This window comes from Phodopus roborovskii, unplaced genomic scaffold, assembly GCF_943737965.1.
Source record: "Phodopus roborovskii unplaced genomic scaffold, PHOROB, whole genome shotgun sequence".
Taxonomy (NCBI): Eukaryota; Metazoa; Chordata; class Mammalia; order Rodentia; family Cricetidae; genus Phodopus; species Phodopus roborovskii.
In genome coordinates this window covers 24190208-24206486 of record NW_026126567.1, presented here as the reverse complement: position 1 = coordinate 24206486, position 16279 = coordinate 24190208, and the positions used below count along the sequence as shown (strand labels likewise).

General features: G+C 39.0%; 2 protein-coding genes across 6 annotated transcripts in view; one reads left to right on the top strand and one right to left on the bottom strand.

Annotated features, from left to right (window-relative positions):
* Positions 1–2288: 2288 nt before the first annotated feature.
* Eny2 (ENY2 transcription and export complex 2 subunit) lies at positions 2289–9684 on the bottom strand. Of its 2 annotated transcripts, none has more exons than XM_051202654.1 (5): positions 9524–9684; positions 7979–8055; positions 5187–5257; positions 3924–3998; positions 2289–2557 (listed from the first exon to the last, which is right to left on the bottom strand). In XM_051202654.1, exons 2-5 carry the CDS (start codon positions 8044–8046, stop codon positions 2481–2483), a joined length of 291 nt encoding a protein of 96 aa, XP_051058611.1. In that variant the 5' UTR covers positions 8047–8055; positions 9524–9684; the 3' UTR covers positions 2289–2480. The 2 variants fall into 2 exon arrangements, with proteins under 2 accessions (XP_051058611.1, XP_051058610.1); XM_051202653.1 differs by having other exon boundaries at positions 9451–9619.
* Positions 9685–9795: 111 nt separating this feature from the next.
* Nudcd1 (NudC domain containing 1) overlaps positions 9796–16279 on the top strand; it is a 36466-nt gene continuing 29982 nt past the window's right edge. For 2 of the 4 annotated variants that reach the window (XM_051202651.1, XM_051202650.1), the window contains exon 1: positions 9798–10033. In XM_051202651.1, coding sequence (XP_051058608.1) covers positions 9919–10033 — 115 coding nt within the window. In that variant the 5' untranslated portion in view covers positions 9798–9918. Of the gene's footprint in view, positions 10034–16279 lie in introns of all 4 variants that reach the window. The other 2 variants (XM_051202649.1, XM_051202652.1) reach the window with 2 other exon arrangements.

Below are 16279 nucleotides of genomic sequence, written 5' to 3'. Positions count from 1 at the left end.
TCCCAGCACTTGGGAGGTAGAGGTAGGAGGATCAGGTATTCAAGACTTACCTAGGCTACATAGCAAGTACAGGGAAAGCCTGAATTACATGTGACCCTGTCTCAAAACAAATGGCAAACCCCAAACATAACATAAAAAACAAAACGCACCTTCAAAAACCAAATCTATACTCTTAACTTAAAATTTCTACAAAGTATTTTCAATTCAGTGATTTTTCCCACTTTTAAGGTATTTCCAAAACTTGGTTATTTTTTAATCTTTTGGGATATTAAAACAGTATCTTCATAAGCCCTTTCCATTTGTTTTTATGTACAGAATTATGCAGAACTACCCCTTATTTCTAATATTTTCTGTGTACAATGTAAGACTATTTCCTTTCTGAAAACTGGTGACAAAATGAACATCCCTATCAATACTTCAGAACATTATGAAACAAACAAAAACATCACATTGAGTTAAGATTTTTGTGTTTGTACATACATCAAGACCCAAATACATATTTTACAGTTATGTAAGTGGCTCAATGAGATTTGAACTCGTGACCATGAGATTTTAACATTGTGGACCATGAACCCAAAATTGAGACTTTCCTCAATTATACCCTACTTCTTAGGACTAGTTCATGTTCCCATAGTGCACACTGAATTCCTCAATTCCCTTACCCATTCATTCAGAAATAAGCATCATACAATGAAGTTATGTTTCCTCCCCTCCAGATGCACCATGCCTGTAAGCCCAGCTCTCAGTATTCATGTTCAAGGCCAGCCTGGACTATATGAGTTTGAGGCTACCTACCCTATATAGGGACAGTCTATCTCAAAAATCCAAAAAGAAATCAGTGATAAGGAATTGAAATCATAGGACTTTCAGAAGACTTCAAAGCTCAAGCTCAACTCTGAAGGGAAAGGAGTAATGAGATGACTTAGAGGGCTTCCTAGGTTGTTGGGTTTTGAAAAGTTCTATGGGATAGAACAATTTACTATGTTGGGAATGCTACAGATTGGACAGATAAGTACATACTAGATTTAAAAGGCCTAGCTAATATGCTGAGTTTGGACTTCATCTAGTATTAAAAGATTTCAAGTAGGGAATAAAATGATCAGATTTGAATTTTATAAGGCCACATAGGCAGTACCAGTGAGGGAGAGATTAATGGAGGCACAGAGGAGTCATTGCAGTCACTCAGGTTAAGAGGGCTAAAAAGGATAATCCAAGTTTATATCGGATATTCTCACAGCAGTCCTCAATCAGCAGCAATGCAAACTTAGGGTGTTGCAGAAATAATCCTCTCTCATCCCTTACCTTCAGAAATAGCATTAACAATCAACTTGAGCCATCTGTATCTGAGAGATCCCATGAATAAGGAACACAACAAGCATAAGTTACTAGGGAGAAACATTACTATTTAAAGTACTGTCATTTTTAAGATGTTTGTATAACATCCTAGGAAGCAGACTCACTAATGGCTATATGGGTATTGAGGCTAGAATTAAGTCTGGCTTGAAGGAAGTTCAGCATTTATCAATCTGTTGGTATTTGAAGCCATTGTCAGATCCATTTCCTGGGTTTTAAGCCAGGGAAAATATATTGTTAGAGGACGCAGTATAAAGTCCTATAAAACATTATTTCAAAGTTATATAAAGCAAAAAAACAAAACAAAAAAACCCAAAACCAAACCAAAAAACCCAAAAAACTCAAAAACAAGCAGAAAAGGGTTTCCAATGGTTAAGAAACAATGTGAGGAGTGGGATGCAAAGTTCCAAGTGGAAGGATGGTTGACATTATCACTCTGTGTCAAAGGTCACATTAACAGACAAGAGTCCATTAGATTTAGCAATCCTGATGGCAGAGAAAAGCTAACGGGTAGAGATTATTTTCCATTAAAGTTCTTTCTTGATCTTAGTATATAGGGATGCAATTTAGAGATTCTGCATTCAAAGTTCAGATGAGTAGAGAATGTGGTGTGTAGCCAGCTTGCAAATGTTCTGTCTTCCACTAGATGGTAAATTCTTTGAAGCATAAGGAAGGCACATACAGAAGACCCAGTCCTAACTCAGAATTTGTAACAAGTAAGAAATAAGACAACCTACAATCAAGATGGGGCACAACAGGTATCAACTATGAGAATTCAAAAGAGGAACATACCAGAAAGCCTTCTCAGCTGTTAGCACAGAGAATCACACACATAAATACTGGATTATAGGAAGTAATTGCTGGCATTTTCTCTCAACATATCTAGTCAATCAGTAATAAACAGAATCCCATTTATTCCAAAATTAAAAAAAAAATTGAAACTCATTCATGAGATATTTATTAAAATAACACATTTAGGGAAAAAAATCAATACAATGTATACATCATTACTGAAAACTGTATACCATCATACAAAAAAGGACTTCATTTTGGGAAATCAATTTCTAATTTATGGCAAGTTTTACTTTCAGAAATAAATCCACAGAACAACACATTCTAGTTCTCCCTTAAAGACTGGCATGCTGAGCAAGGAATGTTCTTATTCTTTGTAGGAGTTCCTTCTTTACACTGTCAGGTACCAGGGCTGAAACATAAAAACCAAAAGTCAAAGTCAGAAGACTCCAATGATCACACATCAATCTGGCTCGATACTTTATTACAGGTTACCAATTCAGGGATTTCACAGAACTCTCATGGTTGAATTAAGAAACACAAAGATGAAATCAGGACTTAACATCTAAAACCTAAACATGCAGCACATCAATGAGAAGTAAGCCTGGGGAAATTCTTTGAACTAGATATATACAAGTCCATTTGAAAATGCAAAGGCACATTGATATACCTGACTTAAACAAGACTGACACCAAGCAAGTTCCCTTGGTATAATCTGACTGAAAAGTCATCAAAAAGAGTTGGGAGAGAATTTTTATTTGGGGAGGGGATGAGGGAACTGTTTATAAACCTTCTTGAGGTGATGGCCAAAAGAATCTACACATGTGTACAAAATACACGCAACTTTTCTTTAAACAGAGGCCATAAATCTAAAGAAGGTGAAGAGAGAGAAAAGGCAAATAAAAAATGTTGTAATTATAATTTCAAAATAAAGTCAATTTTCCTAGATACCAATAGAAAAGCTACCAGATGTGAACATATCCGAGACGGAAATGCTGAAGGAGAAACAGAGGATAATTTCTTACTTAAACAATGCTAAGCAATGTTAACAGATTAAAAAAAAAAAAAAAAGAAACAGAAATCAGCTTAAAGTATAAACTCAAAATGAACAAATATTTTTCCTGAGTCATACTTGAAAAAAAACAACAACAACAACAAAAAAAAACAAAACAAATGTTTTCCAGTTGTAAATAAACTTTAAGAAAACAGACCATGGGTTTTTATAGTTCCTTCTCAACTGGGAATTTATATTCTGTAGTAATTTTCAGACATTTATTTTATAAGCAAGTGATTTTGACTGTGGCTATGGGTAAAGACATCTTATAACTCAGCCAATTTAGACGTTTTCACTTCTAAGTCTTAAATATGTATCACCCTGAATTATCAAATTCTTAATTAGATATTCAAGAAGACAGACTTTCATTTATTTTTAATAAGGAAATAGATAGTAGGACAAGGACTCAGGACTGGAGTAAAACTTTGAATTATTAAATATTTAAGTGGAATCAGGCCATATCTAATAAAGTTTATAAATCCAAGCTTCAGGTGTCATTTCCCTATATAAAATCACATGTCAAAAATGATATGCCTTACAAACTATCAACCTAATACCACATACAGCGTTTGTGTCAATTTATACCAATTCCTCAAGCTGGCTTTAACAGCCAGGCAACTCTACTCTTAAACTTTTCCCACAGGAAGAACAACTCCATGATTTTGCCAAAGATGTTTTCCTACAGAAGGCTTCTACTTCCTCTGACACAATTGGTGCTTCTTACCTCTGCCTTTTGGAGTGATTTCAGCCACCAAGTCATCAACAGTAACGTGTTCTAGTCCTTTTTCTTTAATTACCTCTTATGCAAAAGCAAAAAACAAATCATATCATTTAAAATCATTATCTGTAAGAAAGATTTTCATAGAGGAAGGGTTAAAATCATGTTTTTAGAGTATAGATTGGTCTTTAAATAAAAAGAGGACACTTCTTTTTTAATGATATTTTATAGCCTCATAAATGTATTAATTTCCAGATTATAGACAGTTGGTTCATCCTTCCACTAAATAACTTAAGTGAACAAATAGCTGGGATACTTAGTATAAATTAGAATTGTGTAGTGTCAAATCTAACATTTGTAAAAAGCTGGAATTTTGTAAGGGGACATTTTACTATAATCATATTAAGTTTAAATACATCAAGGAAATAAAATTTATTATTGGAGCCTACTTTATAACTTCATAGACAAAAATTAAGACAAGCCAGTTTGCTCTTTTCTGTTCTCTAGCCTGGACCAAAGGAAATGAAGAGGGGAGACAATCAACACTTGCTGGAATCCTGTTAGCTGGTTTCTAACTTTTAATATGTGAAAGGTGAGGCAACTGTGGTGGAAAGATTGCTCATTTGTACATGGCAGGAAACGAGCCCCAGTAAGAAGTCTCCCTCTTTTACTCACTTGTCAAAATGCTTTTTTATAGTTGATAAAGACAGAGTCTATTTTTTTTAATTGTGGAAAATGTAGTAAAGACAACTCATTAAAAACATCTAGAATTTCACTATACCAAAAGTTGAGCCAGAAAAGGGGTTCATGTTAAAAGCACATGTAATATCAATAGCTACCAAAAACATAAGAAAACTAGTATTGTACATTTTCTACAGTCCGCTTAACTCCCTGACATCTTTAGAAAACATGAAACATGTGACTCATACAATTCCTCTATGCCTATAAAACACCAAGTGCTAGTTTATTAAGGGAAAGTACATCAGGATTACTCACAACACCTATAAACACCACAGATTTTGGCCCCTAAGGGTCTTTGGTACTTATGCTTCACTTTTAGAAAACCCATGAAAAACTCTAAAACTTCAGGGATTCAGTCTAGAAATATCACTGAGAAGGAAACTCTCACCACAAGACTCAGTTTCCTGTTACTTTCAATGATGCCTGAGGACCTGCACTGTAATGTATGAACTATACGGTCTTGCAATGGTTCCCAGACCCACCCAGTTCAGAACAACAGGCACAGCTTGTCTAAGTGAAACTGATTACCTTTACAGTGTGCCTTCAACTGATCCTTCCAGCCGCACTCGATTAATTTAGCTCTCAGCAACTCTTTGAGGCTGTTTAAAAAGGAAATGTTTCCAAATTAATCCTTGCAAGATACTTTAGACAGGAATGTCTGAAGCAATGTACTAGTACAAACTGTTCAAGTAAAAGCCCTGCTTTCCGTCTCCAGACCTTAACTGGGGTCTAATTCTGAGTCATTACTTATTTTTCTGCTGTTACACAAGTCAATTCTCGGCCTCACTTATCTTCAGGGTCCAAATCCAGATTATAGTCTTAACCTGCCTTATGTCTCTCCCCATTTCCATACTTCAGCAGTTGGCATGGCTATTGCAAGTTAATTGACAGGGGTTTCTTCTTTCTTAATGCTGAAAATGCTGTACCAATTAGTGACATCAAGAAAATATTTTTGCTATCCCTTTGTCACACCCACTTTTGTAAATTCAAAACCCTTAACTAAAATAATTTGTTTAAGTGTGTCATGTCTTAAACAGATTTTCTTTCCCTGCAAACTACTACTGTTTCAATATCCCTAAAGATACACTATGCAATATGCCTATCTTGATGCCTAAATAGGTCTTTAAGTTTCAAGAGGCAAACCCAACTTCACTCCTTCTTCTCAAAATGACAACCCCATTCTTCTGGTTCCTTGGGCTAGAACTTGGGAGTATCCTTCATCTCGCTACACATATAATATATAAGTAAATCCTGCAGTTTCAGTCTTAAAATGCTTACCTAGAATTCAAATGTTTCTGGGCCAAGAGCACCCTAATTCCAGCCACCATCTTTTCTTGTTTGGACTTACACCTAACTTCCTGTATCACCCCTCTGTTTCTTCCCTTAATCACAACATTCTCTTCAAAACCTTCCAGTGCCTTCCCAATTTACCCAGGGTAAGATTCTAGGGTTCTGCTATAAACCAAACCAGCTCTGCCTTCTCTTTGGCTATGCTTCTGTCTCTATCTCCTCTCCCTTCACCCACTTCTCCTTAGCTAGCACATGATAGGTAGACAAGCTTAACTCAGCACCGTGGCTCTCAGAGCTCCCCCATTCCTTCACACTCATCTGATCTCTTCCAAGAGATACTTCGCTTTTTCTGTCTAAAACATCACCCTCCCTGCATGAAAGTACACTTCTGTAACCTAGGCACCTAACAGATGATGGTACATGACAGGCACTGCATGGATAAAAAAAGAACTCTAATTCTCTAAGTATATTACTATCACCCCAGAACAGCATCTGACACCTCTTTTGTCAAATGGATGTCTATTTTTCATTTTCATTTTGAAAAAGTACACAAGTTTGACCTCCTTTCCAAATTTCTGCTTCTTTTTACCTTCATCCCCATCACCATTCTAATTTTTCTACCATCTATCTTGACCCCTTCAAATCTACATTCACACAGCCAAAATAGTATCCCTACAATGAAAATGTAACCTAGTCATTCCCTTTCCAAAAATTCTTACTACTTCCCATTATCTAAGGATAAAGACACCAACAACGGCTGTGCAAACTAATTTTTCTGCTCTGTGACAGAAAAACAAGCAAACAACACTCCTGTCTGTGCCCTATACAAATCTGGCCAAGGTTCTTGTGATTTGAAATATGACCTGGGCAAAGCTGATCATAACTTGCCTATTACCTAAGCAAGATGGTAATCAAGAGAGGCTCTTTGCTGAGAAAGGTATTCTGAGCTGGTGGAATGTAAATTTTGAACTGCTAATCTCTGCCACCTTTGGGTAGGGCCTGTTTGAGAATAAAGACAACAAAGAGGAAAGGAGAGCTGAGAGAGGAAAAGGTAAATCTCGAAACAATTTCTAAGCGCCTGGACTCACCATGTAAAAAGCATCTTCAACACTTCAATATTTTAATGAGATGGGCTTAAATACTCCATGGTTAAAACAGTTTTGAAATTCCGAATGTTTAAATGGACAGAATTCTTACACAGAATTCCACACTCCTATATACTGCTCCAGTCACAAGCTTTCACACCTTCCCTGTAACCTGCAGTCCCTCAGCACTCATCAGCTACCAAAGCCCTGACTGCTTATCCTGTTCCACATGCCTAGAGCATCCTATCCCTTTCTGACCTAGAGAACCGCTGATTCTTCTACCCTGGGTGAAATTCTCTTATACTGAAACTTCCCCAAGCTACCTCCAGGTAAAATGAAATCCTGTATCTCATTTACACATTCTTTTTGTACATTTTATTAGCCTGCTCTGGGAGCCTTTCTATGGCTCTCAGTCCTTCCTTTCTTTAAACATTTGACCCTTAAATTAGGGTGTAAGCATAGCATTATATAGTGGCCATACAAAGATATCTTTCATGCAACCCAGATTTCACTGAAGACCATAAATTAATGGAACACATAGTGGATATAAGAGCTAGTATTTGAAGATAAGTAACTGAATATTAAAATAATAATAAGAAGGAAGCACTTCAGAAAATAGTAACAGCACATAGTGCTCAGAGTTGAGAGCATGAGGTAACTTAAACTAGTTAGTTCTCTATTAAACCCTGGGCAATATTCTCCGGCTGCAGTTATTTGTGTCTGTGTTGTCTCCTCCATTGTCATTTCCTGCTCATCTTTGCATGACTCTAAATCTAGCAATGCTGACTCAAACTATTACACATGTTAAGAATAAAAACTCTGGGAATCTTTCCTTCTCTGTAATTCTTTCCAGACAGGTTTTGTCCCTTGACACTAGAAATTCCTGCAACATAACATAACTGCTAAGGATGGAAAAACCCAACTAATTAATACAATTTTACTCACCGTTCTCTTTCTCCAGTTTCTATTAACTTTTGGTTAATCGCTGCTCTCATCTGTGCATCTTTGTTCATCTTGCTAACCTGGACATCAACATGCATTTTGAGATACATAATATTTAGAAGACCGTTTCCTTCTAAGTCCTCTCTAGACAACCATCCCAACAACACATTGAACATTCTAGCAAGGAGAGGATGAGAATTTCAAGACTATTACATGGCACCATTATTCTTAGTATTATTTACTGCATTCAGATCATATTCGCTACGCTGGTACCTTCCCTTCTATGTTCTTTATTGATGAGTTTAGGGACTAACCACTATGATAACACTATCAATCGCTTACTACCTAATACTGAACATATTTAACTCCCAAACTTGCTCTGAGAACACAATTTTATTTTACAGATGAGAACACTGAGGCAGAGACAGAAAAAGGTGATGGGAGAATTTGAACTCAGCTACTCAAGATGCCAGGAGCCCCAAACACCTTATTTAACTGTACATTAATACAGTTAAATACTGTTCATTTCTGAATCTTAACTGCAGCCAAATTTTGGGAAAGCCATACAGTATGCATACCAATCAAAGCTACTATCATGAAAAACGAAATTAGACTCTACGTGCTTTACTCTTGACTAAAATTTACTGAGAATTACAAGTGCCACCCTAGCTGTGCGTTTCTGTGCCCACAAATACACTTATTACTGGAGGATATGATAAGGGAAAACAAATTTCAAAGTAGTCCATAATTAGGAAAATCCTCCATTTTCATTGAAAACAGACAACCAATGCCAAAATCGTTGTAGAGGGGGTAAAAAAAAGGCAAAGTTTAAGTTTTGAGGGCATTTTTGCCATGTAAAGTTTTAAAGAAAATCAGATCTAAGTTTCCTACGTAATGTCATTAACTTGAGGCTACTAACTTGGGACTCCCTGGTAACTACTGCCCACCTCGTTTATATGAAAACTTTGACCGACAAAGAATTTCCAGAGTTGGATTGGGCACAAAACAGGAGTCCAGAGGGTTAATAACCAGGTAACGTCTGACTTCTGTAGTTGGAGCTTAACATCTCCCAAATAACCGCAAAGTTTGGTCAGACCCACGCCAAACGAGAGCGAAACTTCGCCTCGCCTCAGCCCCCCAAAGCTCACGGCTGGGTGACCTTGGACAAGTCACTTAAATTCCTCAAGGCCTCAGTCTTCTCACTGGTAAAGCAAGGGCGCTAGGGGATCCCTCCCGGCTCTGACATTCTTGGGGGAAAACGCAACCCGGCGGGGACAGCTGGAGAGGCGGGAGGGGAGGAGCCAGAAAACAAAGCGAGGACTGGCTCGGGGCCAACTCCAGCAGCACGCTCGCCCTGTCGGAGAGCCCTACAGGCCCGCGAGCGCGGGTCGGGGAAGCTAACGAAAAGACAGCACATCGAAAGGAGCCTGGGCTGGGCCCGGGTCCCGGCCCTGAGGACCACGGGCATAGCTCACCACCATCACCGCGGGCGAGGGCCGTCCCTTCCCAGCGACGAAATGACCCTTTGCGCTGACGACCGTTACCTACCACACTCTTCGGCTGCCCGGACTTAGACCCTCAGTAGCTCGGGCACCTAAGCACACAGAAAGCTAGCACACGCATTTCCGGGGCGGGATCTGGCCACCCTGCCTATAAATGTGAGAATTCAACTTAGCGCGGGCCGCCTTCTGGTCGCTCAGCCCTCTGGGTAGCGTAGTCCAGAGCCGAGCTAGCGGGCCGCGGTTCGCGTATCGGGAGACTACACTTCCCATCATGCAACAGATCCAGCTTCCTCACGGGCACTACATTTCCCAGAAGCGCTCTAGCGCCGCGGAGGCCTCTGGGATGGGAACCACGCCGCTTCCCACCCTCAATTCCAGGAGCGAAGCGCGGACCTTTCAACAAGAGCTTTATTGATTCTCTCGCCGCGCTCCGGGGAAGCGATGGAAGCAGCCAATTGCTCCCTGCGGGTGAAGAGACCCTTGCTGGATCCCCGCTTTGAGGGCTACAAGCTGTCTCTAGAGCCGCTGCCCTGCTACCAGCTGGAGCTTGATGCAGGTGGGATCGGCGGCGCCCTCTCGCACTCGGTTCCTTTTCGTTTAGGCTGCTCTGTCACTCTGCCTGGCCGGGCATGGTGGCCTTCCTCGCAGGAGATCAGTGCCCACGAGGAGACTCGGGGCACCCCCTTCCCTCCGCGTCTTAGCCTCGGGACCGCGGGCCCTCGCCTGCACCCGCAGCCCAAGCTCAGGGTCTCCTCCGCCCGTGCATCTCTGGCCCTAGATGCTGTGGTGGAGGTTCGCTGCTGTGGTTGCCTTTCCTCCCCGGAGCACCTTTTGCAAACGTGTTCTCTGAGAAGCCACACCTCCTTGGAAAATCCCTAGCTCCCTTTTCGAATGACGCATAACCATTTCTTTGAAGAAATTTTTCCACATTCAGTGAGCAATTTCAAGTACCCAGGTACACACACAAACACAAACATTGACATTTATTGAGGGTAAGTGATGTAGTGCGTGTACCGCTGCTACTTTATTTTGTAACTGGCCAGAGGCCTTAAGAACTGCAGTTTTATTAACGAAAGCACCCAGAGATTTTGTGTTTTTAAATACATACCTCTGCAAATTCTGATTTTGATAACACGTTTCCCTAGGGTCTCCCTTTCAGAAATGCTGATCCAGAAGGATTAGTAGACATTTGAGCATCAAGCAGGTGATGATATGTGTTTGTTTGCTTAGGCAGAGACTCTGTAGCCTCGACTGCCTCAGCATTTGCTTTGGAGACTAGGCTGGCCCTGAACTAACAGAGATCCAGCTGCCTCTGCCTCCCATCTGCTCCCATGTTCCCATGCAGCCCAACAAATGCCAGTTTTTTTTTTTTTAATTTGTTTATTCAATTTAGAAGTAATTGTGGCGGGTCTGTTTTCTGTTACATTATGATGATTACATGATTGGTGTGAAGCAGTTCATAAGTGCCTAACAAATCAGAATCCATTTAGGAAGAAGCATCTAATTACAGTAATGGGCAAGCAGTGGTAGGGATGTGAACAGAATGTAATGGTATAACTCAGTATGTTTGCTCAACGTGAGATCTCGGAAAGCTTCCTGGAGGAGTTGATAACTAAATCGAGTGATGAAGGATGGGCAGGTAACTGTTGGGCAGTATAAAAGAAGAGCTTCCTTTCTTTTACTTTCTCTTGGGTGTTTTTATATTTTTGTCTCCGTGTCAATAAATTATAAATGCTACGTTCAGTTAGCTAATTCATTAGAAACAAAACACCTGAAGGGACAAAGCCTATTGGTTCAAAACAAAAGGTATTGTCCCTCTCACATGTAGAGGTCAGCAGGTCCTCTGCCCAGGGCTCGCTCATTCATGCATCAGGGCTTATTTATGGGTTGGCACAGGCAGTTCTGGTCATCTCGGTTTGACTGTCTAGAGGGTTTGCTGGCGATTCGCTTGTTTCAGGATTTGTCAGCCGATCTTGACTTGAGCCCTCCATGTGGTTGGTCATCCTTCAGCACAGGTCTTTTGCAGGAGGTGGGTAACAGCGCACACGTGCTATTTCAGTGTGATTCCAACAAGTTCCCACTTGCTCTGTTGGCCAAAGTAAATTAAATAAATGATCAAATCAAGAGTCGCGGTTGGAAGGTCCTAGCAGAGGGCATAGCTCCAGAGTGATAATTTTTCTTTATTAGTTTCTCTATTTATGAACATCTAGATTAGTTCTGTTTCATAGCTCTTGTGAACAGAGCAGCAATGAACCTGAGTATGCAAGGATCTCTTGGTGGTAGGATATAGATTTCTCTGGGTATGTGCCCAGAAGTGGTATAGCTGGGTAATAGGTAGTTCTTTTTAAGTTTTTGAGGAACTTTCCTATTGATTTCCATATAGCTATAACTAGTTTAAACTTCCAGTAGTGAATAAGGGCTCATCATTATTTGGTGTTCTCTCATTTCTTATGCAAAGCCATTCTGACTGGGATGATACTGAATCTCAAAGTAGTTTTAATTTGCTTTTCCCCTATTGCTAAGGATGTGAGACAATTAAAAACGAAAACAAAAAACTTGTGCATGTGATGTGTGTATGCCTGTTTTAATTTTTGTAGTTTTTTCAGTATGGTTAGTTATTAACCTCTTGTCTGAGGTGTAGTTGCTAGAGGTTTTGTCTTATTCTGAAGCCTGTCATTTCACTTTGTTGATAGCTTCTTTGCAGAAACATTTGAATTTTATGTAATTCCTGTAGTTACTTCCTGTGCTGATGAAGTCTTGATCAAAAGTTTCTGTCTGAACCCACGTCTTGAAGTATATTCCTTTTGTTTTCTTGTAGCTGCTTCAATATTTCAGGTTTTCAATTAATACCTTTGCTGGAATTTGAAATGATTATTATGCAGGATTTGTGAATAAGCTGCCTTTTTTTTTTTTCCAGTTACGTTTTGAACCCTTTGTGAAAAGTTAGGTAGTCATAAGTCATAGCTGTGGGTTTATATCTAGTCTTCCATTTGATCAGCTTGTCTGTCTTTGTCATTGTATCAGTAGAATAATGTCAGATATTTGATACCTCCAGTAATATTGCTGCTTAGAATTGTTTTGTGTAGCACGGATAATAAAAACCCAGAAACAGGTATTGGGGTTCAAGTTCAAGATCAGAAAAGCAAAGCAGATAACCACTAGAGATTTCTTACCTCTACCAAGGCTAATCCTGTCCTCAGCATGACTGCAGACTAAGGGACTAAGTACTGAATACAGACTGAGACACTGAGCTCCTATTTTATATACCTCTCTAGTGCTGGGATTAAAGGTGTGCACCTCCCCATCCCCCCAGCCTCTATGGCTTTATTAGTGTGCCTGCTGGGATTAAAGGTAAGTACCACCACTGCCTGGCCTCTATGGTTGTGACAAGGTTTGCGTTCTGATCTTCTGTCAAGTTGTATTAGATCATAAACAATATATTACCACAGTTTGATTATTTGTGATCTTATCCATTTCTGTGTGAAGTTTGGGGTTATTTCTTCTACTTCTATGAAGATTGTCATGGAATTTTGAAAGGGGTTGCGCTGAATCTGTAGAAAAATTTTAATTTAATTAAAATTTTAATTTAATTAAATAAAAATTTAATTCTTAAATATTAATTTATCCAGTCCATGATATTGATCTAGTATCGTCTTTAAGAATTTATTTTTTTAATATCTTAAAAGGTTTCATTGTAGAGCTCTTTCACTTTCTCAGTAAGTTTTATTTCTCAGTTGGTTTTTTATTTTTTTCCTTCTTTCAAAGAATTTGAAAATTTGAGAATGGAATGTTTTACTTACTTCTCAGCAAGCTCATTATTAGTATATATGAAAGCTATTGATTTTTTAATGAGTTTGTATCCTGTACCTTTACTCAAAGTATTTATTTGAGCTGAGAGTTTTCTGGTAGAGTCTATATGGTCCTATGAATAGGAATAATTTGGATTTTTCTTTTTCTATTTGTATTCCTTTTATTTTCTTATTGCTCTACTTTAGGCTTCAAACATCGTATTAAATAACATGGAAAGAGTGGATACTCTTGTCTCATCTTAGTTCTAGAAGAAATGCTCTCAGTTTTTCCCCATTTAGTTTATAACGTTGGTTATAGGTTTGTTACTTATTATTTTGAGGTATAATCCATCTATGCCTAATTTCTTTAGGACTTTTGTCATGAAGACATGAACTTAGTCTAGTGCCTTTTCTGAATCTATGACAGGTGGCTTCTTATGTTTATTTATAAGTATATTATATTTGCTGATCGAGTATGGATATAGAACATTTTTGTAGTCTTCTTAAATATTTTCCCCTAGGATATATTTCAGTAACTTGGAAACAGTAACACCACTCGGCCTTGTTTTTATGGTTAAGCTGGCTTAGAATAGTGTTCAGTCAGGGTAGGACAAACTATTCTTAGAACTGAGTCAAGACTTTCGCATGTATTTCACCCAGTGCACCCTAATTGGGACATTTTCCTATCCTACCTGCTGGTCTTAGTCATTTCCCAGCCTTGTGTGTTTGTCCAGCACTGTTCCCGCTAATCCTTGCTATGGTCTGACTTTGGCCAGTCACTTTCACCACCTCGTGCAGGTTCTACTGTGCTGAGTGCTTGAGGGACATCTCATGTGCATCTCCAGAAGTGTGTCTTGTGCTCGTCTTCCCTTCTCTGTGCAAGGAACTATAACCACTTTGTCTTCTCAGAATTTCAAGGCAGTGTCTTCAAGTCAGGGACTTTGCTATCTTCTATCTCGGTACTTGTCCTATGGTCTGGAAGCTTTTCATGACTGTAAGCTGGGGCATGGTAGGCTGACCTTCTGTGTGTCTGGTGTCTCAAGGATTCTCTATCCTTATTGTCTGTGTGTAGTTCTTGGAAACTATTGTTTCGTGTCATTTTGTCTGATTTATCTTATTGGTTGTTTTGTTGAAAGAGAAATTGGTTTCTGTTACTGCATCTTGGTTAGAAATAAAAATGGCTCAAAATATACTTTAAGTGAAAAAATGATTTCTGTGGAGCATTTGAACGGGAAACAGTTGGAAATGGCTGATAAGGGTGTATAGAATGGAAGAGGACACCGCTTTGTAAAGAAGTTAGAGGAGTGCAAGAAGACTGTTAGTCACTCACTAGAGTTACTTTGCTCATGGTTTTAAGGTCAACCTTGCAAGCAATGTTCTATGTGCCCCCCATTGTAAGCTAAAGCACTTATATACATATTAGATAACTTCATACTTCATTGGCCAGGAGTTCATTTCATGTGGTTCAGCACAATAGCATATTTCAAGAAGTCAAGAAGTAGCGTGTGACATATTTAACACCATTAGTGCAGAAATGAGGTCTGCTTTTCTTAGTAATATGTGCCCAAAGCCAATTGCAATCCATGCCTGGCCTGTAGTAGATGGTCAACATGTAACCATAGTGGTTTTTAGTGGGTTGATCGGGGGCAGGCATTATAAAGGTTTAGGGCAGAGCTTCTTCTTTGATCCTGAGTTCTTTATATAAAAGACTAAAGTAATAACTTTTGTAGTAATACTTATTTACAATGCATGCTAACATTAAACAATAAAACATTCACTTTGGCTGTGAGAAGTGGTCTTCACCAGTTTGAAAGATCCAAGAGCAGTTACATCTGTCCTAGGCCCCTCCTCCCTTTCTTGGGATGGGTAGGCTTGGAAGAGTTTTTCTGCTGCTTCAGCTTCTGCCAGGGATAGACATTGCTTTCTTCTTTTGAGGTGGTCTGTGCTTTGTATTTAAGATGATTAGCTTGCTAAATGCAGTTACAACTATTCATTGCTCATTTGGGGACAGAGAGGTAGCCTTTGTCTGTAAACTAACAGTTATGTAAAATAGTCATCATTTTATATACCCAATGCTGACTTTTGTAATGACACATGAATTATATTGTAGAAATCCATCAATCAAACCCATATCTATACATGTTTGTGGGTGGTGTTATAATGAGACAAAAAAAAACTTTTGGTTTGTTTAAGGTTATCCAGGGCTTTTTATCCAAATATGACAAGAACATTCTTGACTTATTATTGTCTGATATAATTACGGTCATACATACTTCCTGCATTATTAAGTTTCATCCACACAGTGGTGCTAGAAAACCAACAGTTGGCTACTGTTTCACTCTTATTTAGTAGAGTATATTTCTGACCATTCCTTATTAAATAAATACTTCCTTAAACTAAAGGGGCGATTCCACAGCCCCAATCAACATTCTCATGAACTTAGGATTTTTCCAGGCTTCAGTAACCTCTCTTGGGTGTGACTTGGCTGACCTCAGTAGCTTGCTGTTGGTTTTGCCCCATCTCTGCTGCAGAATGCTTTCCACATCTTATTTTTAAGTACTGTCTCAGGGTCTGCACCTCATTCTCCTGTTTAGAAATCGAGAATCCTTACTCACAGTGCATTTATAAAGGCAGAGATAAAGGTAAAGTCAGATTAGGTTATAGAAATTATTTTTTGTCCTCATTTTCCAGCTGCATGCATTTGCAGCTTTTCTTGGTACATAGTTCTTATACTTCACAAAGCCAGGGAGGTGGCTAGTTCTAATTTTCACCTTGACACAATCTGAAATCACTGCGAAGGAAATCTCAGTAAGGAATAGAGTAAGTTGACCCATGGGTGTGATTGTGAGAATTGATTGAGGTTAATTAATTAATTGTTCAGTTAAGTGAGGTGGGAAGGCATACCTTGAATGTGGTGGCACCATTTAGTGGGTTGGGCCCTGGCTTGAGTGACAGGGAGAGATGAGTTTAGCACTAAGCATGCATTTATTATCTCTCTTCTTGAGTATGGATAT

What these genes read in the sequence shown, in the direction of transcription:
- Eny2 (XM_051202653.1), bottom strand. An exon ending in GAAACTGGAGAAAGAGAACG is followed by an intron (nt 5,258 to 7,978) that starts GTGAGTAAAATT and finishes CTTTTTAAACAG; the next exon opens with CCTCAAAGAGTTGCTGAGAG. An exon ending in GTTGAAGGCACACTGTAAAG is followed by an intron (nt 3,999 to 5,186) that starts GTAATCAGTTTC and finishes CTTTTGCATAAG; the next exon opens with AGGTAATTAAAGAAAAAGGA.